Below are 19,198 nucleotides of genomic sequence, written 5' to 3'. Positions count from 1 at the left end.
GCCAGGTTATCTTAGGTATCCGGACACCCCTTCGTGCATCCACAGATACATACCTACCCACCCACCCGTCACCCATCCGCAGGTCCACCGAGCCAGCTACCCACCCACCCGTCCCAGCACCACCTCCGCCATCCACCCAGAGAGCCACCTACCCCCTCCCTACCCGTGCCTGCGTGCATCCACCCACCCAGCCAGCCACTGAACCATCTACCTCAAGGTCTCAAGGAGAAGACATCCATTTTATTGATTAAAATCAGTATCTGGTATTTTTAAAAAAGCGAGATACAGAACGGGTCACATAGCGTGCTTTCTGGGGAAACAAAATCGGTAAAAGTGTATGTGAAGATACTCGTGCGTTAGCAGTGGTAGTTCTGCCTGTGGGGTGGAGGGGGCAGCTGCATGCTTGGGGAGGGAGACTTCTCATTCACCATACGTAGGCCACTGGGTGCGGTCTGAAAACGTTTTAGCGCATGAAATGTCTGACCCGTTAGAAATAAATTAATACAAAGAGGGAAACATGGATGGATGCCTGGGGGTTTGGGTGCACGGGTGGGGAGAGGTACGGACGGGTTGCTGCATGGCTGGGTAGATGATGGGTACATGGATACATGTGCGCATGCACGAATGCAGTTGTAGAGAATGGGTACATAGATGGGTGGGTGGGTGGATGCATGCGTGGGTAGGGAGGAGGCAGACGGCTCTGTGGGTGGATGGATTTTATTTCTTTTGGAAAAGGAAAAGTGCCCTGCCATCTTCCCAGCCTGCTAGAGTCCCTAGGTCCTGTCCCTAGGAGCAACCACCACTGGCTTCTCGTGCACCCTGCCAGAAACTATTTTCCGCGTGTATATTAATATACGGATTTTCTGTTACCGAATGGAAGGAACGCACACTCCTTACACTGTTCTGTACCTTTCTTTTTTCTCTTAAGATTTTTTAAAGTTTATTTATTTAAGTAATCTCCACACCCAGCATGGGTCTCGAACTCACAACCCCAAGATCAAGGATCACGTGCTCTTCTGCCTGAGCTGGCCCAGCATTTTTAGTAACAGATCTGAAAGGTCGTCCTGCACGGCACACGAAGACGAAGCGCTTCCTCGTTCTCTGACCCCGTTGCCTGGCATTCCGCTGTGTGAGGGACTTGACTGTATCTGACCTGCCCCCTGCCGAGGGGGCGCTGGGCTGCACCGTCAGACTCGCACCGACCTGACAACCTGGTGCGGGTCTCATTTCACACCCGTGCAGGCGTATTTATACGGTCACTTTCTAGACGTGAGCCTGCTGGCATAACAGGTGCCTGCATTTAAAACGTAGACCGACGCTACCCACCCAAAGGGGGTATCCGTTTCTGTGCCCTCACAAGGTACAAGCATGGCAGGTTCCTGAAGCCCACGTCACAAGCTCTCTGATCGCTGCATACGCGGTGGAGGAAAATACCGCTCTGCGGCGTAAATTCCTTTCCCCTCGGTGTTGAGTGAAATGGAAGATCTTTCCGTGTGTGTTTAAAAGCAGTAAGATTTTCCTGCTCAGCGGAAAATCCACAGGCTTAAATATTGTGTTAACAGGGCGCCTGGAGGGTTCAGTCGGCTGAGCGTCCAACTTCCGCTCAGTCGTGATCTCAGGGTTCGTGGGTTTGAGTCCTGTGTCCAGCTCTGAGCTGACAGCTCAGAGCCTGGAGCCTGCTTCCGATTCAGAGTCTCCCTCTGTCTCTCTGCCCATCCCCTGCTCATGCCCTGTCTCTTTCTCAAAAATAAATTTTTTTTAAGTTTTTAATGTTTGTGTTAATAAATGGGACTGATCTAACTATCCTCTCTCCTCTGGGTAACAGCATCGAATGGCTCCCTGTCACCTTCAAAAGCTGATCCTTGCTGTGGCTCAGAGACCTTCCGCATCTGAGCGCCATTGTTTCTCCCCCGATCCCTCCCACCCCAATGTGTCATCTAAGGCATTCACTCAAAGAAGTAGGTACCAAACACGCGTCAGGTATTGTTCACGGTACTTGGGCTTCAAGAGGGCCATGGTCCCCGCTTTCAAGGCACTCCCCAGTTGCTGGTCAAATGAATGGTTCTTTGGGATACCTCTTGCTAGATGCTCTCCCTGCAATGTCTTTCCGCTGTAACAAACTCCTAAACATCCTTCAAAACCCAACTTGGGCATCTCCTTTAAGAAACTTTCCTTCCCTCACCCCAAACCTATTCCAAAAAAAAAAAGCTTCCCTCCCTACCCCCAACCTTTGCAATGATTTTTCTTTTAATGTTTATTATTTTTTCAAAGAGAAAGAGACAGGGTGTGAGCAGGAAATGGGCAGAGGGAAAAGGAGACACAGACTCTGAAGCCAACTCCGGGCTGTGAGCTGTCAGCACAGAGCCCAATGTGGGGCTTAAACTCACAAACTGGGAGATCAGGACCTGCCCCGAAGTCGGAGGCCTAGCCGACTGAGCCACCAGGCACCCCTGCAATGCTTTTCTTACTTGTCACCACCTCCGTCCTACAAGGACCATGCAAAGACCGCAACACCAGAACCCTGTGTATTTACTCCTGACCCCCCTGCCCCCACATCTGGCAGGGGCCCAAATGTTACTGAGGAAATGCCCCTCCCCTCCCCTCCCCTTCTCAACATTCTTTCCTACTTTGCTTTTAAAAAAAAGTACCAACGCACTCAGGTCGAACCTGGCTCGGATCCCAGCATTCTGGTCTGAGAGGCGGGCCCGGACCTCGTGCAAAGCCGTGCAGGCCACTCCACTTGTCCCAGCCCCTGTCCCCTCACCAGGAAGACGGTTAGGAGAACGCAAGGGGATGGAAGGACCCCGGCCGGGTTCAAAGGGCCCAGCATGAGCGGAGCCTCGCACAGGCCTGGGCAGGTGCAGAGACGGGGTGACCGCGAGTGGCAGACGCTAATCATCCCTCATGACCGCCACCCACCACTACAGCCAGCACGGCCCGGAGTCAGGGAGCTTCAAGGACAGAGAAACGTGGGCGTCAGGAGGGGAGCAAGAGGAGGCCGGGGGGCATCTAAGGACATGGGACTCCAGGCAACCGGAGGCCGAGAAACGCTCAGCTCGGCGAAGGGGGCGCTGGCGCTTCACAACAGCTTCCTGCTCAAAGCCACGTGCCTGCAACACGCCTGCCCGCCACAGAGGGAGGGAGAGGCAGGAGGGGGACGCAGTGGGTAGGGAGGGGCAGGTGAAAAGGGGAAAGGGAAATCGGCTTGTGAATGTGGAAGGGTGCTGCTGTGGCAAGCAGCCGACAGGCCGCGGGCCCCCATGGCCCTGACAGCTGTCACCACAGGAAAACAAGTGTCAGGGCCTCCTGGGGTCCCTCGCTGACTGGGACTGGACGGAATCTTCTGTGCCAAAGGACCCCCGCCCGCTGACCACCCCGGAGACCAGCGGCGTGGCCCCGCCATCTGGGATTTCGTGGGAAACAGTGACCGCCGAGGGTGGCTCGAAGCCTTCCGGAAAGGCCAGGATTCCCGAACAGCGGGCCAGGCGCTGCCCCCACCCCAGCCGGGCACCCCTGCTCCGGGGCGGGGGGCCTCGGACACCAGGCTGCTGTGAGCACCGCGATCGGCCAAATGCTGCTGACAAAATTCAACCTGGGGAGAAGCCAGGCCAGACATCAGTCCCCAGCGCTGGCCCTGGAAGCCCCCGGGAGGGAATGCGGTCCCTTCAATAGAAAACGCACAGCTGATTTCCCCCCCCCCCCCGACCACGGCTTCTCTCGCAGCTCAGTCCCCTCTTCTGTGCCCCGCCCCTGCACGCAGCCCGACGCTCGGGGACGCGGGGCCCATGAGCTTTGGGAGTTTGTGCAACTGCTCCTGAGCGGCGTCACCTCGCAGCCGTCTCTTGGGGCACAGTGACGCCGGCACACTGAGCACCCGATGCACCAAGCATGTCACTCAGTCTTCCGAGGAGACACTGCCGCTATCCCCACTCCACAGATGAGGGAACCGAGGCAGCAGGCAGTGAGACAGCTTCCCAAAGGCCATGCTGCAGGGGTCTACGCTGTCCCCACCCCCACCCCCCCCCTCCCCTCTGTAAGAGGCCCCAGTTGTCGCTCGTGAACAAATCCTGCCATGCTCTCGCGAAGCTCCGGGGCCAGGTGCCCGTGAAACCGGCCAGTCAGCAGAGTCCTTCACCTGCCTGCTGGAGAGGAGACCCAGAAGAGCACCGGAGCCACAGCACGCCCACCACAGCAAGGACACTACTCTCTTGTCCCCAGTGATGCACGGTGAGCAGATGGGGCTCACAGGTGTCTCAGCGATTTACAAGACCAGCACCCAAAGTTGGGAGGGGAGGGAAAGAGGGTCGCCACCACGGAGAACTGAGAACAAAGTGGATATTATAGACGGTGGAGATGAAAGAAGTAAACGTACTTGGTGCCCAGTAGGGAGGTGCTGCTGGATCAAACTTCACCTGCAGACCTCCCTCCCACAGCGCCTCTCTGATAAATCCGCTTTATTGTTTACACAAATTTGGCCTTCACACCGGTCACAGAGCCCAAAGCAGGGCTTGAACTCACGACCCTGAGATGAAGACCTGAGCTGAGATCAAGAGTCAGATACTTAACTGGCTGAGCCACCCGGGTACCCTGTTGACACATGTTTAAAATGAATTTGCTCTCACGTGCAATACAAAGCATCCTAATAATACAAGTTCTGAAACACTGAATCAACTTTTACACAACAGTATGATTCAGAACTGGACAGGCATGAATACAGGGCTTATGCCATTACCAGTGATAACATACCTTGCGGGTTAATCACTGATCTTCTGTGAGGCTGAAATAGGTCACCAGCAAAATGGAAACACCCATATAAATGTTGATTATCACTATCATTTACAATCTCTTCAGCTGACTTTTTCAGAGCCCACTTCTTTCCTTTTGTTCTCCCCTTTTCCTATTCTTCCCCATCACCCCCCCCCATTTCCCCAAAAGACTATCTATTCCCTTGTCTCTGACAGACACAGTTTTCTTCCCTATTTGCTGTGTGATCTTAGACAAGTTACTTAACCTCTCTGAGCCTCATCTCTGACTAAGGCTAAGAATACCTGTCTCCTAGAACTATTCTCAAGATTAAATAAAATTGCATGCACACAGGGTCTCACATGCTCACTAGAGGACTACTGTCAGTAACGAGAATAAATGGAGCTTATATCATTAAACTCGTAATACGGTGATCGTATATTGTTACTGATAATAGTAATACCACCTAGCATTAACTCAACACTAACTATGTGCCAGGCACTATTTCTATGCATTTGAAGTGAATCAACTCATTTAACCTCCGTGACTAGCCAGAAGGGAGGTTTTATTTTGATGCCCCTTTGTTAGGTGAGGGAGCAGACGCAGAGGTCACACGGCTTGCTCGCGATGAGGCTGGGACTCAGACTCAGAAAGCCTGACTGCCACGCTGCCCCCCCGGGGAAGGGTAACCGTGCATCTGAGCAGGGCCTTCTGGAGCTGTGCCTGCCTCCATGAAAACTCTGGGCCCCGAGGATGGGATTCCCCGGATCACCAGCAAGCACAGAGCCTCTACCCGTGCCCTCCGCCAGCGGCTGCCGTCACAAAGCCCCCCTCACTGGGGGCTTCGGAGAACACAGATTCACTCACATGGGTGCAGAGGCCAGGAATCCGCAGGGGCGGCTCTCGGTGGGGGCAGGGCTGCATTCCCTCAGGAGCCTCGAAAGGGGACTCGTGTCCTTGCCTCTTCAGCTTCCGAGCCGCCCACGTCCCTTGGCTCACCGCCTCTGCGTCCAGCTTCAACGCCAAGGGCACCAGACCAAGGGCTAGCCACACTGCCGCCTCTCCGGATCTCCGCCCCTGGGCCTCCCTCCTCCACATTCCTCGTGATTCTTGGGCCCACCCAGACAACCCTGGACCCCCACCCCCGCCATGTCAAGGTCAGCCGCGATGACCTTGAGCCTATTTCCATCCACCACCTTCCATGTCCTCTGCTACATCACATAATCGCGGGTTCCAGGGACCAGGCCAAGGGCATCTTGGAGAGGCCATGAGTCTGCCTACCACATGCCGTCAGGTTTACTCGCCTCTGTCCCGAATATTCAATGGCTCTCCGCACCATCACTCCCCGCACTGGGCCAGGTCCAGCGGCCACCCCAGCGGTGCCCAGCACAGCAAGTGGGCGGTCCCACCCGGCTCAATCAGGCGGGTCATAGAGATGGCATGTGCGGGCACCTCCTCAGCCGGGGCCCCACGGGGATTCCCGACATCCTGCTGCTCCGGCATGGCCGAGACGGCTTCTGGAGGGACAGCAGGCCAAGGCCTGTGGGGACACGGGAAACAGCCTTGCCCAGGGCCCTGCTGGCTGCCCCCAGGGCGGAAGCGGCGCCTGCCGGGAATGGCGGGCAGACGGCAGAGGGGTACGAGGTTGTGAATCTGAACTGCTGTGCTGTGACACCCACGGCTGGGAGCAAGGGCTGCTCTGCCCTGTTCAGTTACAAGGTCCCACCCTGAAGTAGGCCTTCCGCCGGGGCCTGCAGCGGTGGCCTCACTAACACGTGACAGCTGCCTTTCTGCCACTAAATGGACAATTATTTATCAGGACAGGACTGCGGGCCAATCACATCTGGAGGTCAAGTCAGAGTATCATTCTATCAAAAGAGGCAGGGGCGCCTGGGTGGCTCAGTTGGTTAAGCATTCGACTTCGGTTCAGGTCATGATCTCATGGTTCACACGTTTGAGTCCTGCGTCGGGCTCTGTGCTGACAGTTCAGGGCCTGGAGCCCGCTTCAGATTTTGTGTCTCCCTCTCTCTCTGTCCCTCCCCCACTTGCATGTGTGCTCCCTTGCTTTCTCTCTCAAAAGTAAAATTTTTTTAAAGTCTAAAAAAAATTAAAAAGAGGCAAACACTAAACAGATCAATTGCTATATGTCTGTCCAATGTCGGCAAATGCCCTGAAGGAAAGTAAAAGGGGGCAGAGCGTAATGGTGGGTGGTAAGCGCTATTATAGAAAAAGAACGCTGGGCCAGGATGATATTCCAGCAAAGACCTGCAGATAACAAGTAGGTGCCATCTTCCTCCATCTACAGAAACAAAAAGACCACGAGCTTATTGAGGTTCTTAGCAGCACATGCCGGGACAGAGCGAAGTGCTTTACATCCCATTTAATCCTCACAAACAACCCTGGGAGGCAGGCACTATAATTAAACCCATTTTACAGATAGAGAAACTGAGGATACAGTTTCTATACCTGTATGAGTGACATAACCTGCAAGTAGCATGCATAGCCGGGAATTTAAATCCAAGTGTAAATGCCTACATATACCTAGAAAATGTTCTGTTTGCTTTAAAAAAATTTTTTAACGTTTATTTATTTTGGAGAGACTGAGAGACAAAGCATGAGTAGGAGAGGGGCAGAGAGAGAGGGAGACACAGAATCCAAAGCAGGCTCCAGGCTCTGAGCTGTCAGCACAGAGCCGGATGTGGGGCTTGAACCCACGAGCCGGAAGATCATGCCCTGAGCTGAAGTCGGACATTTAACTGACTGAGCTACCCAGACGTCCTTCTGTTTATTTTTAAATATTTTTTAATGTTTTATTTATTTTTGAGAGAGAGAGAAAGACAGCATGAGCAGGGGAGGGTCAGAGAGAGGGGGAAACACAGAATCTGAAGCCGGCTCCAGGCTCTGAGCTAACTGTCAGCACAGAGCCCAATGCGGGGCTTGAACTCACGAGCCTTGAGATCCTGCCCTGAGCCGCATGACTTGAGCCGAAGTCAGACGCTCAACCAGGCTGAGCCACCCAGATGCCCCTCTGTTTGTTTTTAAATCATATGCATGTACTACTGTTTCCATTTGTATAAAAGGGTATGTAGATGCTTCCGCAGGCAGGGAAATTTTCTTAGAAAGATACAAGAAAAACAAAAGCTAGCAGAGATTACCTCCAGGGGGTAGAGCTGAAGCTGGCGAGAAGAGGTTATTCATTTTGTTTTATTATCTTTAGCATTATTTGTATTTTTCTCTCTGCAGGTATTACCTCTAAACTACTAAAAATCAAACGAACTTGCACTTTCAATAAACAAACAGCAACAGCAGGGACTTAAGGGCAGAAATTTCTGAACGCTGAGCTGGGCACAAAGAGAAAGCACGTACTGACTGAGCTAAAATGCCAGGCAGAGGGCTAAGTGTTCTCCAAGCAGGAGTCCATTCAAACCCCTACAAAGTCAGGACTATTAAAACTCCCCCTTTTCAGACCAGGGGACTCTGAAGCCCAGAGAGGCCCAGAGAACTTGCTCAGGGTGACAGAGCCGGAAAGAGGCAGAGCCGGGCATTGACCCCACACAGTCAGACACGGAGCTCTTCCCTCCAGAGCTGCACCACCTGTCGGCGGGTCCTGAGACCCCCAGGGGCTCTGCACGCCCGGCCTCCCGCCCCGCCTGCGAGGCAGCACAGCAGCCCAACTGTCTTCGGGCATCAGGGATTCCGGGCTCATGCGGGCAGATCAGAGAAGCGATGTTCTGACCCAGTGGTGGAAACGGTCCACACCAGCCCCCACCCACCTACCCAGTGTGCACAGCGCAGTGACGGGTAAGAAACACAGCCGGGGGGCCTGGGCTCTGCTCTCTGCCTCGTCACAGACTGTGCCCCAAAGCAGGGTTTCTCAGCCTCGGCACTACTGACATTCGGGGCCAGAAGATTCTTTGTTTGCAGGGGGCTATGCTGTGTCTCAGAGGAGGGGACGCGGCCTCTCTGACCTCTGTCCAAGAGACGTCAGTCGTCACAGCCACACTCAGTCCTCACAGACAGCCCTAGCAGGCAGGTGCTAACCCATTCTGTAGACACAGAAACTGAGGTCCTGACAACCTGCGAAGCCAGCATACACAGCTGGGGGGCAGGGGGCGGGAGGCATCCAGGATGTCCCCAGACCTTGCCAAATATCCCCCTGGGGAGGCAGAAAACTGCCCCTGCCACCCTAAAACAGTGGTCCTGCCAGGCCTCTGTTTCTTTGTCTGTGATATGAGAACTCACTCAGCTGGTAGAGAAAAATCAGGAGGGCGAAAGCACGGACCCGAAAGGTTCCAGGTTCCGGTCCTGGCCCAGCAACACAAGGTTTGGCTGGTTGGTTGGTTCCATTCACTCTCTCCATCACACAATGAATTTTTACTGAGCACCTACTCTGTCCCAAGCTCTGGACTAATCGAGAACCCATCCGGATACGTCAGGCGCAGGCCCCGCCCTCTGGGCTCAGAGCCCACTAGAGATAGAAGGTCACAGGAGGCGCCTGGATGGCTCAGACGGTTCGGTGTCCGGCTCTTGGTTCCTTTTTCTTTTCTTTTTTTCTTTAATATAACTTATTGGCAAGTGGCTAACACACAGCGTACACAGCATGCGCTTGGCTTTGGGGGCAGACTCCCGTGATTCTGCGCTCACATACAACACCCAGTGCTCGACCCAGCAAGTGCCCTCCTCCCTGCCCATCGGCTCTTGATTCCGACTTGGGTCGTGATCTTGCAGTTGAGGAGACAGAGCTCCGTGTCAGGCTCTCTGCTGACAGCACAGAGCTTGCTTGCGATTCTTTCTCTCTGCCCCGCCCTCTGCCCCTCCCCCACTTGCACACACAAGTGCACACACTCCCTCTCAAGATAAATAAACATTTTTTAAAAAAAGATATAAGGTCCCCAAACATAACTACAAAGAGTAATGCTTGCTGCACAGGGAGGTGAGGGATGCTGGGACAGCAAGCGTCAAGGTGAGGGGCCGGGAAGGTGACATTTCGGCAGCAGAGAGCGCCAGGGGCGGGAAGAGGCAGCCATGCAAAGATCCGGGGGAAGCACATCTCAGGCGGAGGGACGGCAAGGCGCTGCGCGGGTATCCACCTTTTCAAACGTGCAGGAGGGAGGGAGGGAATAAATAAAATGAATTCGAGCAACAGCAGCCAAGACTGGAGACCCTGGAGCCGGAGGCCTGAGTATGAACCCAGCCGCCTCCGCTCCCTTGCCCCGTGGCCTTCAGAAAATGAGCTCACCTCTCGGGCTCTGGCCTCCTTCCCCTGCAAATGTATCTAATAATGGAGCCTACTGCGGAGACCATAGGGTTAAGGGTTTAGCTTGCCCGGAGACGCCTAATCAGCTCCGGGCAGCATGGGCTGGGACCAGGGGTGCAGGGCAGGCTGGCCACAAGGCTGGTGCCAACGCCCTGGGGCTGAAGCTCAGGCTGATAAGAGCCCCCATGGGAAGTGCTGACGGGGTGCCAGGCGCTGGGCTCCTGCTTCACCATCCATCGCTCCACCCCATCATGTCCTGAGTTGTCCCCATTTTGCAGAGAGGGATACAAAGGCACACAGAGGTCAGAAGACACACCGGAAGGTACGCGGGCAGAACCCGGTGGAGCCTGCATTCAATCCCAGACAGGCCGGCTCTGGAGTCCCAGCAAAGGGACAGAAGGAGCCCCCTCCCCAGCAAGGGGCCCGCCTCGGACCAGCAGAGGTGAGGTGCCTGGTGGTTCATAAGGCCATATTCAGAACAGGTCCCAGCGCAGGAGACAGCCGGCAACAGGGCAGCTCTGCAGCAGAAGCAAGCTGAGAAAACGAGCTGTCGGGGGCCCAGCGGTCAGGTCGGGACCCGCTGGGCTTCGGGACATTAATCCTGTTTGCAGAAGCGGCACGGGCACACTGGGAGGGCTAAGGCCGCCCTGACCTGGCACGGTGAAAGCAGCACACACACAGGGCCAGCTCAGGGTGGCCTGTGGCGGCATGTGCTGCGGGAGGGGCGGCTGGCGCCAGGGTCACGCGGGTGCCCATGTCCCCTGCCCACTGCCGGGCGGAGCCTTGGTCGTTCCTCACTCTCTGACTCACCAGAGCTAAGAATAAAGCCTGGAAGTACGGGGGGGTGGGGAGGACCAGGAGGGCCACATCCAGATCTTCCCCCAGCACCCGGCAAGGCAGGGCACGGCCCTGCGCGGGCGAGAGCCCCAAATCCTCACAAAAGCCTAACACCCGAGGTGCAGAACTGAACATCTCAGCAGGACGGGGGCAGAGGCCACCTGTAGACCCAAGACTCCTGTCTGGAAATGACCTCCGACAGGATAACAGAGCCCTGACGGCCTGCCACCGGTGTCCCAATGTCAGCGGCGGCGGCTCTGACCCGCCTTGGCCCCAGCTCGCCCAACGAGGGGCCCTTCCCTTACAAAGCACACACGTGCCCTCACAGTCTCTGTCCAGTCCTGGCCGTTTTTACGGATTTTTGTCCCCAGCCACTTCCTCTCCTCTGACCAGACTCCGAAGCGTCACCAATTCCCCCCTGTGGTCACATTCCAGGGACCGAGCAGAGTCATGCATGTGCCAGCCAGAGGATACATCTAAGGACATGGCGTTCGCCCATTTACAGAGCACAGCTTCCGGCTGCAGGGACCCAGCAACGAACCGCAGGGAATGGCCTGCTGTCCTGGGGCTGACAGCCTTATAAGGAGACAGAATAAACAAGACAAAAGGCAAAGTATAGATACATAAAAAATACACATGTATAGTGTGTGTGGGGGGGGCATGTATCAGGATTACAAGGATTCCGAGAAGTGGGAAGGACGTGCTGAGGTCTATTTCAGTAATGTATTAAGGGAGCAAGGGAGTAAACCCAAAGGCCATTTGGGGGAACAGCGTGGGGAACCAGCTGATGCAAAGGTCCTGAGGTACGAACATGTCTGCTATTCTGCAGCAATAATAGAGAGGTCACTATGACTCAACAGTAATGGGAAATGAGGTCAGGGAGGAAGGTGGGGGACAGGGGAGGACAGACTGCAGGACTCACAGGCCACTGCAGGCATTTTTAACTTTTTCTCTGAGTGACACGGGGACCATGGATTTCATGTCATCATATGATTTTTTTCAGACAGTGGTTCTCAAGCGGAGGAAATGTGTCCACAGGGGACATCTGACAGTGTTTGAAGACTTTTCTGGTATCACTATTGGTGTCACTACCGTCACTATGTTCTAGGCATCTTGTGGGCTGCCAAACACCCACAATACACAAGGACAGGCCCACAACGGAGTCACCAGCCCTAAATGTCAACGGTGCTGGGGCTCAGAAGCCCCACTGAACAGAGTCCGGGTTCCCCAAACACACCCCTGATCAGGCAGTTTCAGCTTCTCACCATGTGACAATCAACTAGGCCTGTTTCCACTTGTGGAAAGTGGGAATACCAATGAAATGAAGCAAGTAAGCACGTAATTAAGTACAGGCCAGAGCATATAGTAGGTGCTCAATAAAAGTCACTGCTATTCCAGACCCACCTCTTGCTGTATCCCTTCCACATTTCCTGGAGTTAAATTCAAAATACCACCATTTCTACGCGGAGGTCTGCGTGTTACCGCACGCAGCAGGCAATGCAGACGGAGCCAGCAGGGAACAAGGGCTGGTTGTGCCCCCACCGAGCCCCCACTGGCAGGTCTCTGTCCCTCACGCAGGCCGTGGCCCCGGCCTCCCCCTGCCCCAGATCAGCTCAGCCCCAAGGTAACCCCGGGGAACTTTCTCAATGACAGTCCCTGCCTCCCCCTCGGGGCAGGTGCTGAGAAAAGGCCTTTAAACCATGGAAGCTGGGAAATAACAGAAAATATTCACTTATTTTTACACTGATTTTAATAGGCAGGATGTGGGGGCGCCTGGGGGCTCCGCTGGTTACAGGTCTGACTTCGGCTTAGGTCGGGATCTCACGGCTGGGGGTGGGGGGGGGTTGAGCCCCTGCATCGGCCTCTGTGCTGACAGCTGAGCCTGGAGCCTGCTTCGGATTCTGGGTCTCCCTCTCTCTGTCTGCCCCTCCCCTGCATGTGCTCTGTCTCTGTCTCCCAAAAATAAAGATTTAAAAAAATTTTTTTAAAAACAGGTAGTGACTCAAATTTAAATATTTGTGTGTGTGTGTGTGTGTGTGTGTGTGTTGTGTGTGTGTGTTGTGTGTGTGTCAAAGGGTAAAAAGGTACTCCTGCTTCCACCTCCCCCACGAGCCCTGTCCCCCTCTGCACGGTCCTGTACCCTCCTCCCTTATACAAACCCGACCACGTGTGTGAGCTCCTGTGTACCCTCCTGCGGTCCTCCAGGCAAATACAAGCAAATCCAACAATATATTATTCTTTTTAAAAATTTTTAAAAGTTTATATATTTAGAGAGAGAGAGAGACAGGGAGGGAGGGAGGGAGAGAATGAGAATGCCAGGCAGGCTCCATGCTGTCTGCATGGAGCCCAAACCCTCGGACCATGAGATCGCGACCTGAGCTGAAACCAAGAGTCAGATGTTTAACCAGCTGAGCCACCCAGGTGCCCCTAAAAATACATATTCTTATTTGTCCCTTTTTGCACCTAAGAGGCATCATACCAAATATGACAAGTGTACCTTGATGTTTTCACTTAAAAAAAAATACCTGAGTCTTGGAAGCCGGCCTTGTTCTCACCTTTGACTTTCTTCTGGAAGCATCCCCACTCCTCCGCTCAAAGGGTGGCACCGTAATCTACTCAGGGCCCTACTGCCCACCTCTTGGGCTGCTGCTGACCTCTTGCTATTCCAAACGATGACGCAAGGGGTCCCCTTAGAAACTACTCCTCACGCGAAGAAAACACAGGAAGCCCGACCCGAAGGCCGACGGCCTCCCCTCATCACTACTAAGACTCCCGGGCGGAACACAAGTTCGTGCGGCTTAAGTGTGACAACCCGTAGATGCACAATGAGATGCCCGGAAATGAAGACACGCGTTGACCCGGTCGTCCCCATGGGAATGCAACCTGTCAAACGTCACAAAGTGAATCCAAAGTAAATGGAATCCTGGCCCTCAAGAGAGATGAGCACCCACCCACGCTCACCAGAGCATCGCTCCCAACAGCCAAGACACGGGAATGGACGGAGGGTAAAGAAAATGCGGTGCAGACATGGGCAATGGCAGTATCAACCAGACAGCAAGCAACACGGAAGTTCAGAGAGGGAGGGAGGCAAACCATAAGAGACTCTTAAATACAGAGAACAAAGTGAGGGTTCACTGGGGGCAGGGGAGAGGGGGAAGTCGGGGATGGGCACTGGGTGTTGTATGGAATCAATGAATCACGGGAATCTACCCCAAAACCGAGAGCACATGGTGCACACTGGATGTTAGCCAGCCTGACAAAAAATTATACTGAGAAAAGAAAACCACTAATTCAAAAAGAAAAAAAAAAAAAGGAAACCCTGCCATGTGTGACGACTTGGATGGCCCTCGAGGGCATGACGCGAAGTGAATGAGCCAGACAGAGAACAACGAACACCCTATGTTCCCATCTTACGTGCGGAATCTACAAACACGGAACTCAGGGCTCCTGGCCGGCTCAGTCGGTGGAGTTCAAGCCTCTGTCGAGTGTAGACATTACCACACAGACACACAAATAAGCTTTAAAAAATAAAAATTAAACAAGTTCAAAAGCTGAATTCCTAGAAAGAGAGAATGGTGTTGCCAGGGACTAGTGGGTGAGGGAAACGGGGAAATGTTGGTCAAATGGCACAAACTTCCAGTTCTAAGACGAATATGCTCTGGGGATCTAACACACAGCCTGGTGATGACAGTTAACAAACACTGTGTTGTATACTCAAAAGCTGTTAGGAGAGCAGACCTTAAAAATGATCACCTCCAGGGGCGCCTGGGTGGCTCAGTGGATTGAGCATCCAGCTTCGACTCAGGTCATGATCTCTTGGTTTGTGGGTTCAAGCCCCACGTTGGGCTCTGTGCTGACAGCTCAGAGCCTGGAGCCTGTCTTCAGATTCTGTGTCTCCCTCTCTCTCTGACCCTCCCCTGCTCACACTGTCTGTCTCTCTCAAAAATAAATTTTAAAAAAAAGATCACCTCCTAACACTGGAGGGGAAGGTAATAATGAGAGGTGCTAAGTAACCTAACTGTATAATCACTCACAACGTACATATTTAACAGACCATCAGATTATTCACCTGAGCTTTACATACGTTACACGTCAATATCTTAATAAAGCTGGGGGAAAACTCACTAAATGCAGGAGTGTGCATTCCTGGCCATTCATAGCTCTACAAATATAACGTTTGATGTTTAACAAAATAACAGCAACTATGGTGTCCAACACTCTTCACGCCTGCCCCCCACCTGCTGTAGCCCCTGGCACGTGGCAGCACCCATGGACTCTATGAACCAGACACCAGAGTGAGTCCCAGCAAACTAAATTAGAGGGGATGCTGGGTGGCTCCATCGGTTACACATGTGCCTCTTGATTTCAGCTCAGGTCGTGATCTCAAGGTTCCTGGATCAAGCCCCATGTCAGGCTCTGTGCTCCACGTGGACTGCGCACATGGGATTCTCTCTTTCCCTCTCTCTCGGCCCCTCTCCTCCTCACCCACGCTTTCTCTCAAAATAAACATAAGCCACTATTTTTTAAAGTAACCGTAAGTTGGATGTGGCCCACATGGGAGGCCAACACACCAGGCACACCCGGACACAGATAAACGGTGTTCGCAAAATCTACGGTGTTGGATGCCAGCAAACTGGGTACTTTAAATGCATGAATCACATGGTATGTGAGTTGTATCTCAATTAAGCTGTTTTAAAAGAAAAGGTAAGACCCAGGGTCATTTTAACTGTGATTTCTCACTTTGCATATGGGGTCTTTAGAACCTAACATCCCCCTCAAACTAGTAGGTACACACAGACCCCTCTTCATCACCTCCCAAAGAAAATACATCATCTAGACAGGACTGGTTTGCATTTGTTAAAAATAATAATAATAATAATAATAGTAACATTTGAACGCAGTGTTTTCCCGTTGCTGTGTTGCTCATAACTAGAGGACCTGGGCCCCTGACCGGAGACCCGCACCCTCGGCACAGCTGACCTCTGGAGCCAGAATCTTCTGCTGGGAGGCTGCCCTGTGCGTGCCGGTGGTCCGTAGCATCCTCCCCCCCAAACCATGACACCAAGAACAGTCCCTAGAAACTGTCAGTGTCCCCTGGAGGCGGGGAGGGGGACAATCCTGCCAGTTGAGACCCGCTGTCCTAACAGTGGTTCCCCGTGGCCCCACTCCTGCCACCAATACCTAGTGACTCCAGAGAGCCTCCGCCTGCCTGCCCGCTCACGCAGCACATACTCAGCCCTGCTTCGTACCAGGAGTGAACGCTACACCCAGCTGTGTGTCCTGCCCTCACGTAGCTCAGTTTCTTGCCCAGAAATTAGGGCGGGTACATAAATGTGGTGACAAAAGATTTTAAAGGCACTAAGTGTCACCAAGGAGGTGCACATAAATGACCAGAGACCTCTGGAGCAGAGAGGGCTTAACTCACAAACCGAAGAGGAAGAAAACTCCGCTTGCTCAAGCTTACAGCGGGGACCACATCTGCTTCTCACCCTCACCGTGAAGATTAAATCTACACATTACATGATTTCGCTTTCATCCCCAAGTGGGTACTCCTGTTCCTGTTTTGCAGAGAAAGCAACGGAGGCACAGAGAGGGAAAGCAACTCGACCAAAGTGGCACAGCCCACAGGGGGAGGCAGCGGATGCCGACACAGGCAGGCAGGCTCACCGCTGACGATGATGGGCGGCCTCCCTGAGAGGTCGAGAGCCAGACCAGTGTATTAGCGGAAGGCAGTGTCACTGCAGTTTCCCCCTGGGGGCTCGGAGGCTTCCTGAAGGAGGGAAAACCCCAGGGGGGGGGGACATGCCAGGGGACTGGGCACGGCGCTCTAAGAGGAGCTCGGAGCAGGATCTGGGACGCTCACTGCTCAAGCTTGGGGTGTGTGTGCCCGTGCACAGACACAACCAAGTGCCAGGAGGGGCCTGGGCGACCGACCGGGCTCAGGGGACAGGCCAGGGCCTGAGCGGAAGCAAAGGAAGCAGAGGAAGAGCTGATGCCGCGCTCGGGGTTCCCACCGAGAAAGTGCCACGTCACCCGCATGTTGCGCAAGCTCCTGGCCGTTGTGAAACCGGGAGCCCAGGCTTCTGGCTCGCTCCCCCCAGGCCCTTCTCTGAGCACCGCCCCAACACAGGGCGCTGGCACACCATCGTCATCCCCGAACTGCCCTGGAGCCATGCTGGCCCCGGCCACCCCCAGCTCCTCGCCCTGGAGCACACATGCTTGCCTACCTCCCCAGCCAGAGGTCCCTCAACTGGACCCCATAGTGCCACGGCGGAGACGGGCCCCGGGGAGCAGGCAGTAGTGAAGGGGGACCAGGACCCGGGGGGTCAGGAGCACAGGCACTGCAGCAGACCCCTGGGGGGGGGCGGTCACTGTTGGGGGCTGAGTTCACTGCTGCCACATCTGCCAGGTTACCACTGCCACCGTTACTGGTGTCATTGCCACTGTCGATGAAAACAACAGCCCAGGAGGCGGGCTGCCAGGACGCCGAAGGCCCCAGGAGGCTCTGCTGCAGACCCGCTATAGGACTGGCCGGGGTCTGATGGCACAGCCTGTCGGGAAAGACAGTACCCCAGCCCCTGACCTGGAACCATCCACAGCAGCTATTTTACAACAGGCCACTAGGGACACTCCGGTCACAGTTGGCAGCCACGCCTTGGAGCCTAGACTCTGAGCCAGAGGGCCACGGTTCCATCCTGGCTCTGCTACCTATGAGCTGTGTGACCTCAGACAAGGCACGCGACCTCTCTGGGTCTCGGGTGCCCCATCCGTAACGCGGGGATGATCACCGGTCTATCACACGTAGCAGGGCCGTTTTGAGGATTAACCGGAAGGCACTGGAAATGGTGCCTGCGGCTGGCGAGCACCGAGCGTCCGTTCTGACTGTCATCACCCCTACTGAGCCCCGCAAGGCGCAGTCATGCCTCCACTCAGCCCGGGACGCTGGGCCCCGGCCTCTGGTGCTCTGGCCGCTCTTCCCTCTCACCTGGCTCTTCCGAGCCGGGTCTGCCCCGGGCCTGGAACATTCCAGGCCTGCTCAGGCTCCCAGGGCTGCCTCGGCTGAACCGGCAGACGGAGGTCTCACCCACCGCAAGGCCCGTCTTGGTGGAGACCCACCATCACTCACTAGAACCGCGACCTGCCACTGCCTGGTGGCACACAGCGGAGGCTGCGGCCGTATCCCGGGTCTGAACCTGGTTCTGCCATCCGGGGCTGGCGGACTTCACCTCCCGCGGCCTCTGTTTTCTCGTCCGTAAGTTCCAAGGGTCTCTTTCCCTCCTACTAGTCCTCTCCCGGGAGCAGGACCTGTTCATTCCCCTGCCCAGGAGGCACTCATCAAGTGCTTGTTCAACCAATGAAAGGAGGAGTGAATAAATCTAGAACAACACAGAAGCACGCAGGGAAAACCCAGAGACTCCGTGTCCTGCTGTGACCTGATGACCCCAGCTACGGGCGCGGGTCCAAAGGAAATAACTCCAAGAGCAAGGAGAGGAGCGCTCCGTGCGCGCTCCCCATTCACAGCCTGCACGCGAGGCCCAAGCAGACGGGACCAGAGGATCCTGCTGAAAATGATGCAGCTGTCACCAGCCAAAGCGACGGGCCACCCCTGGGCCAGAGAGGCCATCAGTGAAGAGGGGTTAGCACTGGACCCCTGGGGCTCCTGCTCTAAGTCCAAGACCTGGGGCAGACACCATCTATAAGGAGGGATGCCCCAGAGCGGGGTCACGGGTTAGGGGAGGGTCCCCGTCAAGGAACGGGGGAAGGGCACGGGGGTGTCTTTGCCAGAGAGGCTTATACCATCACAGCGCATCCTACACAGGACTAGGGCACTGGGCGCATCTCAGTCTGCCTAATCCCTCAAACAAACCTGTGAGGACCCGGGTAACATTACGGTTCTCTGTGTCACAGGTGCAGAAACCGAAGCACAGAGTATAAAGGCCTCCTGACCTGAGCCAAGAAGGCCACGTTGCCCAGAGAACTAGAAGTTAATAGTAGCTAACTTTGGTGGGGCCAACCTAGAACCAATCACTATCCAGTACTTTTTCCATCTCGGGGTCCTTGCAGATGCTCAGGAGTTCCCTTTGGACCAGAGCAGGGGCCGCTGTGCAAGGATGAAGATGACCATGGTCACGATGACAACGATCAGCCACAGCACCAACAACAGCGCTCAGTAACGGGGAGAGCACGCTCACCAGACTTCCACACTTTGAATTTTGCAACACTATGAGGTAGGCACAGCTATCATCCCCGTTTTGTGCATGAGAAAGCAGAAGCACAGAGAGGTGAAGCAACTTGCCCAAGGTCACACAGCAGCTAGCAGGCAGCAGAACCAGGATCTGAATGGAAGCCACACTGGCAACC

The 19,198-nt window shown here is 54.6% G+C and overlaps 1 protein-coding gene across 1 annotated transcript in view; it reads right to left on the bottom strand.

Annotated features, from left to right (window-relative positions):
• Positions 1-18,909, bottom strand: part of ABCC1 (ATP binding cassette subfamily C member 1) — a 117,779-nt gene extending 98,870 nt beyond the window's left edge. Inside the window, exon 1 of the mRNA XM_029949064.1 lies at positions 18,877-18,909. Within this exon, the coding sequence (XP_029804924.1) occupies positions 18,877-18,885 (9 nt within the window). The 5' untranslated portion in view covers positions 18,886-18,909. The remainder of the gene's footprint in view (positions 1-18,876) is intronic.
• Positions 18,910-19,198: the final 289 nt, after the last annotated feature.

The sequence above is a fragment of the Suricata suricatta genome, chromosome 8 (genome assembly GCF_006229205.1).
Source record: "Suricata suricatta isolate VVHF042 chromosome 8, meerkat_22Aug2017_6uvM2_HiC, whole genome shotgun sequence".
Taxonomy (NCBI): domain Eukaryota; kingdom Metazoa; phylum Chordata; class Mammalia; order Carnivora; family Herpestidae; genus Suricata; species Suricata suricatta.
Note: the sequence above shows the minus strand (reverse complement) of the source record. Positions and strands in the feature narration are given on the sequence as shown.